Here is a 15,087-nt window from a genome sequence, read left to right on the forward strand (position 1 = left end):
TACTTAAACTCTACATTAGGTCATTTGTACTGTAGCAATCTGTAGAACACAACAGATCAGCTGACATTGATCCATGTTGTAATAGCATGTTCCCTGTATAGTGAGTATCTGTTTGGCTGGTCTAGCATGCTACCTTATAATTTACTCATTGCTGTATTAATAAGCATACACCAGATTTACCTCCCAAATCCTTTGCAATATGTAGGATGCAAATGGTGGCATCCCCGGGGGTCCACCAGCAAATTCCATTATCATGGTCAGCAACTTGAAGAAAGGGTTAGCAGCCTACAATAAAAACGGAGTTAGTAAGATAATTTTGGGTGGGCCGCTCTTGTTTTGCAGAGTAATACCGTCAAGCAACCATATGTTTTCATGTAGTTTTATTGTTCAGATGTATAATCCATTTTGTTTTATAGTTAACAATAAATATAAAATCAAATCAGCAGGAGAATAGATAGGATCACATACCTCTGGCGTAAGCTTTGCTATGGATGTGAACAGCATGGATGCAATCTATAAAGTAGAACATAGAAGCTATTACATAATGATTTTACAGTTTAATTACAGTTCAGTTCACCAAAAAATTGTAACAGTATTAATAATATATATACGCCAATTTCTGCCAACACAAGGTTCGATAAAGTTAGTTCGATTTTAAGGTACAAGATGCAATAAGGGTTGCGCCAAACAAATATGGCCGATCACACTTAACATCACTGAGTAGGAGTGTGTAACAAGCAAAGAAAAAAAAGCTGAATGGCCTGATGCCGCAGTTGTATCATCTACGCAAAAAAAAAAAAAAAACGATTTCTATAAGACAAGTGACATGGAAATATTTTTCTTTATATAGCAGGAGTAACATAGCACATAATCTTTACACATTACTCACTAAACCATCCAAACTATAACCAAATGATATACACCACTTTACCACAATTTCACAAATGACATCCACATCACACATGTAGCATTGGACACGCCCATGACCTAAAAATTTAACAGGACACCTATTACGTACACAGAGCCCATAACACATTCAGTTTAAAGCATCCACAACACATGTATACATGCACAAAATACCCTATATAAAAATTGAAATTTAAGAAATATTGTTAATAACTGGGTTTGAAAGGTTAAACTTTTATAGATCAGTCCCTAGAAATTAGGCAAACTGACAAGAGAGTAACAAAATTGTACAAGTATAATATCTAAAACAGTACTTACATGCTCTGCAAGACGATTATTGTACCGACACAGGCTGAAAATCAGATTGCACGTTTGTCGAATATTAATTCCGTCACGGATGTGTTGGAACAGAAAGGGAAAGCCCTTAAACAAAACCAAAAAGTATTCGTAAAAAAAGATTAAAAAAAATAAATTTCAAATTGCATATACTTAAAATACAGTTACAGGTTTTAATTTGGAGCACGTTAAAAATGTAGATTTTTCAAATATATATTTCCAGGCACAAAAGTGCTATTTACATTTTTTTATGAAGAGCAGGTCCCTAACAACAACCTGTTACATGCTATTGAGAGGTCCTTTAAAAAGACAGAACAGTAGGTACCAAAATCTATATATATTACCTTTCCTCCAGTCAATGCTGCCATATCATTCTGAGACAAAGTTAGATGCCTAAGAACAAGAAAAAAAAATAAAAAAATTAGCAATTCGCTAAACACAAAATAAATCAAAAAAGTGAAACAAAAAAATGGGGTTATATATTTTGTTTGTCTTCTGGAACTTGCAGCAAACTAAAAATTCCAATTACTCATTATCTTACCAGTTTGGCTTACAATTAAGCTTACACTCTCACATATGTGATAACATTACTTTATTAAACATAACTTGGTGATTAACATCTGAAATTGTGAAGGTGATCAATCCAGAATTACCAACACCATGTTAAAAATAGCAGATACATTTGCCAATATACAGCATATCTATTATACTCCAAATGGCTCAAGATTTAAGAAACGAAGTTGAGTTTCTGCAAAATACAATAGGGATTTTGCTCTGAAGATTAAATGGAGATTACACTGAAGACTCAACACAACTAATTTGGCGGCTAGCTTCTTTTTGGCAGCTCATACCACCTTTTAAAGTACTCTGCATTTAAATGGATAAGAAGCTACATAGTGGTTCTGCTGCCAAGTAAAGCTCACATAACCACAGGATATACTTGGCAGCAAATCTTGTTGTTGATCCCACATACAAATTGCACCATTCCTTTATTTATATCTATCCACCCAGATCAACAAAACATTGATGAAGCACAACAAAAAATTCCATTGAAGACCCAAGTAAGGGCGATACTAATGGATGAAACCGCACTGCTCGACACACCTTTCTGAACGAGACTGCTCTACAAGGAACGCTATTAGAGCAATCATCTTTTCAAGAGCAGCTGGCCTGTATTTTTCTTCCGCTAGTGACAAGATATCTTCTTCCTCCTCCTCTTCACCTTCTTCTTCCTCAGACAAAACTTCAACCTGCGGCTAAAAAAACAAGCAAATATTTGGAATTGTTTCATGGAAAAGTGCAATAAATGATTAATGAAGAGAAGGAAAAAAAACATTTGTGAAGATACTGAAAGGTTGCTTAGGGTAAAAACAAATATTCTCAAACCGTGATTTCATACCTAACTAACATATCTAAACTTACATTTTCAGGTCCTTTGGTTCCCATGTAAAAGTGCACCATTGTGGATATGGCTTGTAGTGACAATAAAAACTGACTCTAAAAGACAGCAAAATTATAATCAACAACAACATGAACTGTTTATCCTTTCAAATTTCATACTTTACCAAACATAGAACATACCTCTTCCTCTCCCATTTTGACAAATTCGTAGAGAAAGGCAAAGTACTCTGTAAGATGTTTACTGTGAGGCTTCACACCATGTTCCATAATAGACAGCAGGGTCTTTACAAAACGAGTCACACAGGAGCGACTTCCTATATCTTCCACTGCTCCATCCATTTCATCAGAACTAAACACAGAGCAGAAGCATCCTTACCAGACAGACATCTACAGAGTAGAGTGATAGCGGTATCTGACTGTAGCTCATTTGAGCAGGGCCTTCTCTTCACTTGTGTTAAATATTCCCTTTCTATAACTGTGGAATATATTGACTCTATATAAATATGAATACTACTGATATATTAAATATATATATATATATATATATACACATACATACATACATACACATTTAATATATGTGGGCAACCATATCAGGTTGTGCAAGTCTTAGCATCATTAGAAGAAAAAAAAAAACGTAATTTACTATTTAAGTTTAATTAGGATGAAAGTAAATCTACTGTTCATAAATTGTTTAACTACCTCTTTCCATTATAAACAATTATTTTGTTTTACAGATAAGTGGTTTACCTAGTATAAAAACTAAAGCTTGGCTAAGGTATTATCTAAAGATACACTGGAACATAATCAATGCAGTATAGATTCAAATTAACTACACAAAAAAAAAATAAAAAAATTTAATTACCCATCCTCCAAGCCTGGCTGCAGGTACAAATGTGCATGTACAGGTCTCAGCCTCTGAATTACGTGAATACAAAGACGCTGGAACATCTGAACAAAGCAAGCCGTAATCAATTCCATAAATATCACACTAAATGCAACAGCACAACAGACAAGAGTTGAGTATAGTGTTCCAAGCATAAGGGGGTTAATTGAACTTTAATAGTGTTTTATTGTTGCTACATTCATTCTTGCTAAGCACAATTACAATTACAAGGTCAGCCAACTTGGTTTTTAGGATTAATAACGCTCATTGATTATTTTATAGAAGTCCATTTGTGTATTTTTTCCCCTTTTCTAATGTTGGGTTATAAAAAAAAAAAGACTAATTTAGATTGGCAAATGGCATCCAGTGCTAATGCAAGTTTTTTCTCACATTTTCCTGTGTGCAACTCAAGTATCAGCTGACCTCAGCCATCAATCACGTGACACAGCAGGCACAGCCAATTAACATTTTTAAATATAAAAAATTAAAATAAAATAAAAACCTAAGAAAAAGAATTTGATGTATTTAGGATCTTTGTTATGCAAGACAAGATTTGAAGTACATTTGTCTTGGGTTACTATTGAGGAATGACAAATCATAATTAGACTAATTCATTTGTAGTCTATGAATTAAAGAAATGCACGGGCTAATTTTTGTAAACAGAGAATAACAAAATTATTTCTAAATTACATGTATTAATTCTAGTCAGATAGTAAAAAGATTTGTAGCAATGTCCAGTTTCCATCTTACACTAAAACAAGCCAAGTGAAGCAAGCTACGGTCTTTCAATGCAGAAACTGACAAATATTAATATGAACTCTTCCTACATACTTTGACATGTATGACATTTTAGTCCGAGAGAGACAAGTTCAATTCAAAATAATATTAAGTATTGCCTTCATAAAAGTATCTGAAATAATCCCTGCCATTACAGATCTGGACAGGTCACAGTAATATTACACCTTTACAAGCAGAATAGTACCCACCTGTCTCACAATCTGATTTGGACACTTAATCAAAATCTGCATCGGCCACCAATCATCATCAGCCATACGATCCAAAAACCACTAGAAGAAACCAGAAAGGTTTTCAGTTCGATATTTAAAAAAAAAAAAAGTAAATAAGTACACCAGAAACAATTTCCTCTATCATACAAAGTATGCAAGATCGTTCACATTTTACAGAAATCACAAAGTGGCGTCAGAATATCTTACCTCACAGGCTGCTTGACTGTTGTTGAACTGCTTTGTCAGTAATTCAATCCACTGGAGCATTGTAGGCTAAACAGAGCGAGATACACAGGAGGACAGTGTATTTAATTAAATGAGTCAACTCATTTCCCTCAACCCATAATCAACTACCAGCATCAATGACATAAAAATAAAAAAGGAAACATCATTAGGAGAAAATACTAATTCTGAAGGTAGTCACTTAAGAGCAATTGTCCCAAAAGGGGCAAACTGACCAGAGAGAAACATTCTTAACTTGGTGACATTATGCTTCTGATTCCCTTGCATACTTTAATGTCGGCAACTTTAAAACTGAATAAATTGAGACAACACGCAGCAAGGTTCTTGGGGATGTTCCCCCAAAAATTTAGTTTAGAGTACAATGGGGATACCTTTGGAAAGCTTGTAACAAGTACTTTTTCTAAATTTGCAAAGTTAACGACATACAATAAAATGCTGATTTTTAAGAACATGCGACGTCATGATGAGAATGATCAACTAAGAATCATGAAGCAGGGTCAGCGTCAAAAGCAGGGAACCTGCAAATCCAGTATAAAAACTAGGTACATATTTAACTTGCAGGATTTTTTGGATGACCCCCGCGGAGCTGGACAAGACAGAGCCCATACATCTACATTTGGGTCCATCACACAATCTTTTTCTCTATCTAGTCATTCAGGTTTGGTTCAATCGTGTCTATATTGCTGGCAAGGTAATTCACTGAATTAAGTGAACATCCAAAAGCAAAATATATAAAGAGGCAGATCTGGACATTTTCTCAAATCCACTATCCGTTTGACTATTAGCCACAATATTGCAGTCTGGATTTTAGTTTGTTACAGTACTGAGTTTAGTGAATAATACATAGTGTCACAGTCTCTTAGGCCATTTCCAATAGCTGAATTTGCCAAGGGTTTTTTGAGGCTTTTTGTTTCTGCTCAGTGACCGACTGTTAGTTGCACAAATCACAGCCCTGAATGAGATAATCAGTGCAAGTTCAATGACTGATACCTTCACAAATAGTCAATGACGAGCATACATACTAAGAATCTGGAGGACGTGATTGGGGATGAACATTTTAGTGTGAAATATTAGCTTTTGGAACACCTATTCTTCAGCCTTTTCTCCATAAAAGAAAATAACTAGCTTCACTTACAATGACAGTGAAAAAATAACCAGAATATATAAGTCATCATTTCCAAGTTCGTTCTTTGTCCAATAATGCAAAAAATTGTTACAGAAAGCAGCGGTAATAGTGGTACGGTAGAGGTACGGTAATAAATACTAGTCAGGAAATGTCATGAAAATTAGAACGTCCTTAATACTGAATTTTGCTAATAATACTGGGGGATTTTAGATGACCTATTTATCAAAGCAAATTAGCAAAATGGAAAAAAAAAAACCATGATTTTGTCTTATTGACCAGTATAGAATAAACGTCTCCTTAACAATATGCACGTTAAACACAGGAAACATCTGACTTTAATATACAGTAGTGAAGGCAAGTTCATGTGCAGGAAATAAAATTATAGGTGTTTTATTTATATTTTTTTAATGACAGCTTTAGTAAAAAAAAAAAAAAAAAATAGATTTTCAATTAAATAAAAAGTATGATACATCATGATAAAAGTATACAAATAAAAGTAAAAGTATTTGACCCATATTGGTTCTTTTTGCACATCATATTGTCCGACATATATGGTCACAATATAGTAAGCAACAAAGTTGCACACCTTGAATATTTTTAGTATAGACAAAAATAAATGCATTGTCTGTAATGTCACAACAAATCGTACACAGATTATAGTAAAACGCAACAAACCAGTAATTATAATTACACATTGCAGCAAAGATCAATACTGATTAAACTAACCATTTTAGTAAAAAAAAAAAAACACTTCAACAATATTTAAAGCCTTAAAGGGACATTCTAATCACCATAACCACTGATGTTGTGGTTTTGGTGCAAAGAGTCTGTGGGAGCTGACATTAGGTGTGCGTCAAATTGCATAAGATTGGTTTGACAAAAATCCAGTCTGCCTGGGCAACTACAACTTATTCCTTTATCTCCTACTTGGCAAAGGTGGACGTGCTGGGGGGTGAAGAGCACCTTTTGAGTAAGCACCTATCAAGCTTCTCCATCAAGGTTTAGCCGACAGATCCTATTAAACTAAACCTAACTTTATTAGACGTTATCTTTTTTTGAAAGCGGTTAGGAAATACCTCTCTCTGTATGTCTTACCTTCCTCCCCAGTATCCTCCAATCCTGCTTCTTCTTTGTTGACTGACAGCATCAACGGAGCAACAAAGATTGTTAGAATTACTGCAGTGGGAGTGGGATGACTAGGGAGGAAAGCTATGGCGGTCTCTTATCTATGACCCAGAAATTATATCAATACAATAATTTTCTATCAATTTAAAATGAATCGGTTGGCCAAACTTAGCGTGGATAACACGTTTACATTCAGGTTGTTATAGATTTAATCTATTCCATGTGCTAGCAAAATCTCCTGCAAATGTACATCTTAAATATACTTACCTGAACACCACATCCCCCTCCTGCAGAGCGGCTGCATGTGTAGTCATACCGCCTATAAATGACTCAAGACACTGCAAATGCAGGCTTGGATCTTTGGCTGGCTGTCAAACCTAGAGCAGGTTGAGGGCTGCATGTGCAGCTGATCAAATCCACCATGCTTGCAGACTTTGCCTCATTATGCTGGTAGCATTATAGCAAAGGCGAAGGAAAATGTATAGTGATATAAATTCATCTATACAATTGCAAGCAATCTGGCTAGCACAGTGTATAGATTAAACTGTATTAGCTATAGAGTGACACAGAGTCTGGCTAGGTGAGACTATTGCACTTCAACTGCATGTTCAACAGAAAATCAACATTGTGAAAAACGTCAAAGCAATAAAAGCTTTTCAATGGAAACCTCATGCACACATCAGAAATGTTAGCGAAATGAAGAAACAAACTGTTAGAGCATATATCTATGTAAAATATGCAAACACAAATCCCAGTTCATTTGCAGTGTAGGCCAATATTTGTTAATTTTTTTTAACATAATATATCAAACTGCACAAATAGTCAGTGTCAAGTTATCCAACAAAGCTAACAAGGAACATTTGAGAGTTTCTCGTCATGCAAACATGGAATGTTGATACTCTAAAACATTTATCACATGTATAGATATATCATTTGCATGCTAGCTTAACAGTCATTAATGTGAAGAATATCAGAATACATTTTATCTATACTGATAAGTTTGTCGGCACAATGTGCTACAGGTAATTTAAAACTCACAACTGCGTGCAAACAAGTTCCTTTAAATGTCTCTGTAAATATATGCAATCAGCTAACATCCATATTCTTTTATTTACCGTCATAGATCCTATCCATTACATTTAACAGGACTTCATGTCAAATTAAATAACCAAAAAAAAGCCAATGAGAAAAAAAAAAAAAAAAAAACTGTTTGGATAGTATTTGTCCATTTCCTTTTACCTAGTTGTTAAAACAATGTTTTTACATAGGATTTCAGAGACCTTAAAAGTTGAATTTGCAACAGGTGTAATTTTGCAACTTAAAATCCAACAGCACTTTTGAGATTGTTCACAATTATCTGTTTAAAGGGACACTATAGTCACCAAAACTACTATAGCTTAATGTAGTCGTTTTTGTCTATTGATCAAGATTCTCCTTACTCTTGCCCTCTAGATGTTGCTGAACTACAACTCACATGATTCTCTGGCAAGCTCATTAATTCAAAGAATCATGGGAGTTTTAATTCAGCAACATCTGAAGGGACAGAGTTTAGAGAACCCTGGTATAGATCAAGCCCTTGCAGTTTCACTACTCAATTCTCTGCCATTTCTTAGTTAAATCGCCTTTGTTTGTGTTTATGCAGCCCTAGCCACACCTCCCCTGGCTGTGACACACAACAAGCATAAAAAGAGGTTTAATTTACAATCAGATGTTAACTTATTTTAGAAGCTCTGTGAACCGAACTTTAATCACACACAGGAGGCTTCTGCAAGGTCTAGAAAGCTATTAACAGTGTAGAGATAATGAACTCTAAAAACTGCAAAGTGTAAACATTCGATCTTACTTTACAGGAAGTGTTTAGGAAAGCTTTGCATGTTACAAGCAGGGGGGGTATAAACAATGTGATTTAACTCCTAAATGGCAGGGAAGTGAGAAGTGAGACTGCAGGGGCATGACATATACACCAAAACCACTAAATTAACTTAAAGTTGTTTGGGTGACTATAGTGCCCCTTTAACTCATCGATTAATACAAAGAATGAGTGATGAATGTGAAAAATCATGTTACTCCTAAATGGTCCTTAGTTTTTTTTTTTTTTTTTTTTTAAATAACCAGGCATTTACTGGTTCTTTAATTTAGATAGTGCTAACAGTGTGAATAGATTTAAGCTATTAACAGAAAACCATTGAGTTAAAGTAACAATGTTATGATGTGTGCCGCTCAATATGACATTTCAAAGTCAGTTACCAAAATGTGAGAAAAAGACACATTGTAGCAAACAGAAAATAAGTACCTTTTCTTTTGAATGAATAAAAGTCTCCAATACAAATGAAGTACTAAGCTGCAGAAAAAGACAGTACATAAAATTATTAAAACAAGCAATGCCACCATACAAATTAAAATAATCTTCCTCTAGTAGACTAATCACTTAAACACAATTGGTTCTGCAATTCTTAATGCTAGTGTTCACACAAACAGAGCTAGCTTGAAATGTGTCACTGTGTAACTGGCATTAGTTTGTCAAAATGTTGACATTTTTGTGACAACTTTGTGTGACTTTTGCCCATTTATTATCGTTTTGAGGATACTGTGTATGTCAAGAGGAGCCCAGTGTTGGCAAAGTGTATTTAAACATTTCTTAATAAAAGGTTTATTAGCATTTCCATATTGAACACTTTAAACTGTTCCCCAGGAGTAGTTAAATATGAGACCTCAGACTGTTCGTGGACTACAACTCCCACTAACTACTGACTGTCACAAGCACAAATCAAGGTCTGAAAAAAGTAAAAGGAGGTACTGATTCCTGATATAAATATATGCTTCTGAATTTGTAGTCATATCTACATCTCCAAGCTTGCCATGTTGATAAATACTAGAAGCATGCAACACTCAAGCAGCAAATGCACACAGTGTGTTCTGTTACCTTGGCAGTCATTAAAGAGACAGCTTTTGGATCGGGCAAAGTGCTTGGAATGCTGCTGCACAGCTGCCACATGAACCTGTGAAAAACAATACCACAAGATCACACATACTGCATGTCGCCAGCGAAGAAACCAACAGGATGTTTATTTAGTTGACACTTACCCAAAATAAGTATGCTCAAAGATGTTCTTGTCTTGAAGAAACTGCATATTGTCATGCCAAATCCACTAAACAAAAGAGAAAAAGCAGAGTTGGTAACTATGTCATTAACCATCCTTTCCATAAGACGTTATCCTATTTAATTTTAATAACAGTTTCTGCTTAAAAAGAAAGTTCCTGATCACTTTAAGGGGTTGAGTTGCCTGTATATATACACACATTCAAAGTGAAGTGTTCAGCTAAAATGCCATGTGTGACATTGCAAGTGAAAAACCACAAAATAAATAAATAAAAACATTAAGCTCCATATCCAGACTGTCTGGCTGTTCCCTTGTTCTTCCTCTACTTTAAAGGCTTTGAACTCTTTCAAAAAAACAAACACAATCTCCACTACACTTTAATTAAAGGATTGTTTTAGATATATAACACAATACCTCAAGAAGCTCTGAAGAAACATCAAAATGTAACTCCTTGCTGTTCTCCTCCTCTGGCTCAACACGCTTGTAAAATAGCATATATGCACTGTGCGTCTGGAAACAAAGTATAAAAGCATTTAAAGCATTTCAAAAATTTATCACATACATTAACACTTCCAAATGCATCCATCTTTCACAAAATGAACCTTAAAATTCACATTACCTTTTCAAACGAGAAATCCATAAACTTGTCTGTTACAGAGTCATAGGTTTTTGTCTGGCAAAAAATAAATAAAAAAATGTTATTTTTTTCTATATTACTACATATATAGATAACCCAGTTTGCCGAGGAGATAAACATGGAATTTCCATGTACTATAACCTATGTAAGTACAAGTTGTACTGGAACTCTTTATGTTCCTTTTAAGTTTGTAGTTTATAGTTTGTCTATCATTCTCTACAGATACACAAAGAGCCCATTTACTCAGGATTGTTTTGGCAGAGTACATGAATTAAGACTGTTCTATTTTTCTTCTCACCTCACAAAGCTTTCATATAGCAGGATAAATACTTCTCCAAGTATGGATACTTAAATGAGCTCCGTGTAATCAGACAATATTTGCTTTCATTTTAGTCGAATACAACTAGTTTTGTAAAAAAAAGCTGCCTGAATCCTTTAGGAAAAGATCCTTTGACGTTCTTTACCCAATCTTAAGTTGCAAATAGAACAGTCAAGCCCTCTAATTGTTGCTCTGCAAATCTGAAACCTATTCGGAGGGAAGAGACAGATGCTTTTTCTTCTCCCCAAATTCCCCTTGTACTTTTGGTACTCTTCAATGGCCCTATCTCCCAAACCCTGTTGGATTGGCAGATATTAGCCTAGTCTATAAATAATACCTCTCCGCCTGGGGTCATTAAAACGTATGGCGGCTATACCTTAGATGGCGACAAATGCAACAATCAGTGGATTCCCTATGCAAACAAGATCATCTTATTGCAGATAATTTCTAGATGGATCTCTGACAGAGGGGGGGGGTCCTGGAAATATACGTATTACTACATTGCCCAGCAGGTCACGTCAAGCATCTAAGTGGCCTCTCTTGGGAGAAAATAGAGTCCAAATTATTGTGGGAAGCAGTCGCTGCAGACCGCTCTCACCATGTAAAACTGATGAGGAGCAAGAGCTTAGAATAGCAGTTAATACCTGTGTCATACTAAATGTCCCTAACGTTAAAAGTCTGCAATCTCCTCATTCATATATTTTAACGGTTTAATTTAAATTCTTTATTCTACTCACTGTCATTTCCCCACCAAAGCATTCTGATGCAAGCTGAGCAGAGTCAAATGGTTTAACTTCAGCATCATTGAAAAGATACCTGATTAAAAACAAATACAAACGTGAGGGGAAAAGAAACAAAAACGTATACTAAAAGACATTTACATATCACAATAAAACCCTATTTATTAATTCAACCATGCCAGTGAACAGTCCAACAATGCCATGCTTTCTGCAAGCTGTCTGTCCACAAAATGCTCTAACTCTTTACATCATCTTGCTCTACTACATCTAAACCGTACGTATACATGTAACTAATACTCTTACTGTAAAATGGCTCCGTCACAGCAATATCATTTCAGAAATATTTATGAAATACTCATATTGCATTCAATGCATTTCCAATGTAATCAGAACACATAAGATAATGTAGGGACTACTTTTATAGAAGCCTAAAGAGACAATAGTCAGAGCCACAATCAAGTTTCCCCGTTGCTACAGCTGCCACTATCGGCAGCTGTGGGAAACAGACCTTTTCATACAAGAAAAATTAGAGCTATGGATGAATCTTGTACAATCTTGTAGAATCATCTGGGTGACAGACACTTTAAAGGGTCATCCTAGGCAGCATAACAATTTTGCATCATGCAGAGTTGGTGGTACAGAGAGTATCCTGCACTCAATCTCAGTTTTCAGAGTGCCTCATAACAGTTTAAAATAAAAAGTGTGACGCTCCAGTAGAATCTGTTCAACCCTTGGGTCACAGGGGTTGATTCAGCCTTTCATCTCTCTGGGGTAGATAAAATGAGTATGGGCTAAGGTAACAGCCCCTGGATGTTGGGCTAAGGTAACAGCCCCTGGATGTTGGGCTAAGGTAACAGCCCCTGGATGTTGGGCTAAGGTAACAGCCCCTGGATGTTGGGCTAAGGTAACAGCCCCTGGATGTTGGGCTAAGGTAACAGCCCCTGGATGTTGGGCTAAGGTAACAGCCCCTGGATGTTGGGCTAAGGTAACAGCCCCTGGATGTTGGGCTAAGGTAACAGCCCCTGGATGTTGGGCTAAGGTAACAGCCCCTGGATGTTGGGCTAAGGTAACAGCCCCTGGATGTTGGGCTAAGGTAACAGCCCCTGGATGTTGGGCTAAGGTAACAGCCCCTGGATGTTGGGCTAAGGTAACAGCCCCTGGATGTTGGGCTAAGGTAACAGCCCCTGGATGTTGGGCTAAGGTAACAGCCCCTGGATGTTGGGCTAAGGTAACAGCCCCTGGATGTTGGGCTAAGGTAACAGCCCCTGGATGTTGGGCTAAGGTAACAGCCCCTGGATGTTGGGCTAAGGTAACAGCCCCTGGATGTTGGGCTAAGGTAACAGCCCCTGGATGTTGGGCTAAGGTAACAGCCCCTGGATGTTGGGCTAAGGTAACAGCCCCTGGATGTTGGGCTAAGGTAACAGCCCCTGGATGTTGGGCTAAGGTAACAGCCCCTGGATGTTGGGCTAAGGTAACAGCCCCTGGATGTTGGGCTAAGGTAACAGCCCCTGGATGTTGGGCTAAGGTAACAGCCCCTGGATGTTGGGCTAAGGTAACAGCCCCTGGATGTTGGGCTAAGGTAACAGCCCCTGGATGTTGGGCTAAGGTAACAGCCCCTGGATGTTGGGCTAAGGTAACAGCCCCTGGATGTTGGGCTAAGGTAACAGCCCCTGGATGTTGGGCTAAGGTAACAGCCCCTGGATGTTGGGCTAAGGTAACAGCCCCTGGATGTTGGGCTAAGGTAACAGCCCCTGGATGTTGGGCTAAGGTAACAGCCCCTGGATGTTGGGCTAAGGTAACAGCCCCTGGATGTTGGGCTAAGGTAACAGCCCCTGGATGTTGGGCTAAGGTAACAGCCCCTGGATGTTGGGCTAAGGTAACAGCCCCTGGATGTTGGGCTAAGGTAACATCCCCAGGATGTACTTGAAATCCAGAGTAATCTGAATGTACCTTTCCTGGTTAAATACTTTGTTATTATTATCATCATCTCTTTTGCACTTTACTTCCAGAGAAACTGCAATGTTTACATTGCAGCGCCAAATCTGCCCACAGTGGCTGTCTACCAGACAGCCATTAGATGGCTTCCTGAATCTAACAGTCCCTTGGTCTGGTATCTGATGCTGGGCGTCCTCACGCTCTGCATGAGGACATCCAGTGTCAGATTTTTCCTTATAGGAAAGCATTGATTCAATGTTTTCCTATGGGGAGGTCGAATGCGCGTGCATGAGTCAGGACCCAGCGCTGAAAGACATCAGCACTGGGAAAAGGTGCGTAAATAAAGGGTTTTTAACCCTTTGTTCACTCAGGCGTGGGTCGCAGAGGGAGCTATAGTGCCAGAAATAAAGCTTTGTATTCCTGGCACTATAGTATAGTAATCCCTTTAAGGGATTTAAAAAAAAAAAAAAAGCAATTTGTGTGCCAACTGCAGGAAATATAAAGCCAGGGAATTAATTGCAGATGCAACAACTCTAAACAGGATATGTATTGGTTGTTTCTGTATACTTAAAAAAATAAATTGGTTAAATGCCCTCAAATATGAATATAAATGTTAACGGTCTTCTAAAAGTTTTTGAACTACAACTCCCATGATTCTCTGGCTATCTATGTAATTCAAAGAATTATGGGAATTGTAGTTCAGCAACATCTGGGGGGCCGGAGTTTGAGGACCCATGGGTTAGAGTGTTCAATTGAACTGCATTTTTTTTTTTTAAACAAACATTTATAAAAAATAAAATAAAAAATTAATTATTTTAGAAGACATTTAACATTTATATTCATATTTGAGGGCATTTAACCAATTTGAGGCTAAACAAATGAAACGCATGTTTTCCAGTACAGGTTCTGGCTCGAGTGTAGGAACGCGGGGTTGCCATTACGACTTACCACTTGTTATTTTTGTAAGCGTGTGGATTGACTATATCTCTGATGAAGCTGTAGTAATGACCGCCATCTGCAGTACCCGTGTGAACAGTCACTCCAATGAGATCATACTCGTAGCTCTCCGCTTCTTTCATTTCTTCACCATCCTCCTTCAAACCTAAAATAAAGAAACATCACCACAGCAGGTGGAGAAGAGGTTAACTGGTGGGAAAAGCCCTTTAATAGGAGCCAGTAGTGCCTTTGACATCACGTGTTTCTTTTTTTCTGCACCTCCCTCTCCCCCATTCAAAATTATACAACCGCACAGAACAAGGTAAATGTATGACAAGAGACTTGTATATATTAATGAAGAAGAAGAAAATTAAAAAAGGAGGTGCGCA

General features: G+C 37.0%; 1 protein-coding gene across 1 annotated transcript in view; it reads right to left on the minus strand.

Annotated features, from left to right (window-relative positions):
- USP34 (ubiquitin specific peptidase 34) overlaps nt 1-15,087 on the minus strand; it is a 132,457-nt gene that overhangs the window by 18,609 nt on the left and 98,761 nt on the right. Inside the window, exons 49-65 of the mRNA XM_063443750.1 lie at nt 14,711-14,864; nt 11,825-11,903; nt 10,751-10,804; nt 10,546-10,641; nt 10,115-10,179; nt 9,954-10,029; nt 9,324-9,371; nt 4,744-4,809; nt 4,516-4,596; nt 3,509-3,594; nt 2,824-2,992; nt 2,665-2,739; nt 2,347-2,498; nt 1,587-1,635; nt 1,225-1,329; nt 469-513; nt 181-285 (exon numbers count right to left, since the gene is read on the minus strand). Coding sequence (XP_063299820.1) covers nt 181-285; nt 469-513; nt 1,225-1,329; nt 1,587-1,635; nt 2,347-2,498; nt 2,665-2,739; nt 2,824-2,992; nt 3,509-3,594; nt 4,516-4,596; nt 4,744-4,809; nt 9,324-9,371; nt 9,954-10,029; nt 10,115-10,179; nt 10,546-10,641; nt 10,751-10,804; nt 11,825-11,903; nt 14,711-14,864 — 1,505 coding nt within the window. The remainder of the gene's footprint in view (nt 1-180; nt 286-468; nt 514-1,224; nt 1,330-1,586; nt 1,636-2,346; nt 2,499-2,664; nt 2,740-2,823; nt 2,993-3,508; nt 3,595-4,515; nt 4,597-4,743; nt 4,810-9,323; nt 9,372-9,953; nt 10,030-10,114; nt 10,180-10,545; nt 10,642-10,750; nt 10,805-11,824; nt 11,904-14,710; nt 14,865-15,087) is intronic.

The sequence above is a fragment of the Pelobates fuscus genome, chromosome 2 (genome assembly GCF_036172605.1).
Source record: "Pelobates fuscus isolate aPelFus1 chromosome 2, aPelFus1.pri, whole genome shotgun sequence".
NCBI classification, from domain to species: domain Eukaryota; kingdom Metazoa; phylum Chordata; class Amphibia; order Anura; family Pelobatidae; genus Pelobates; species Pelobates fuscus.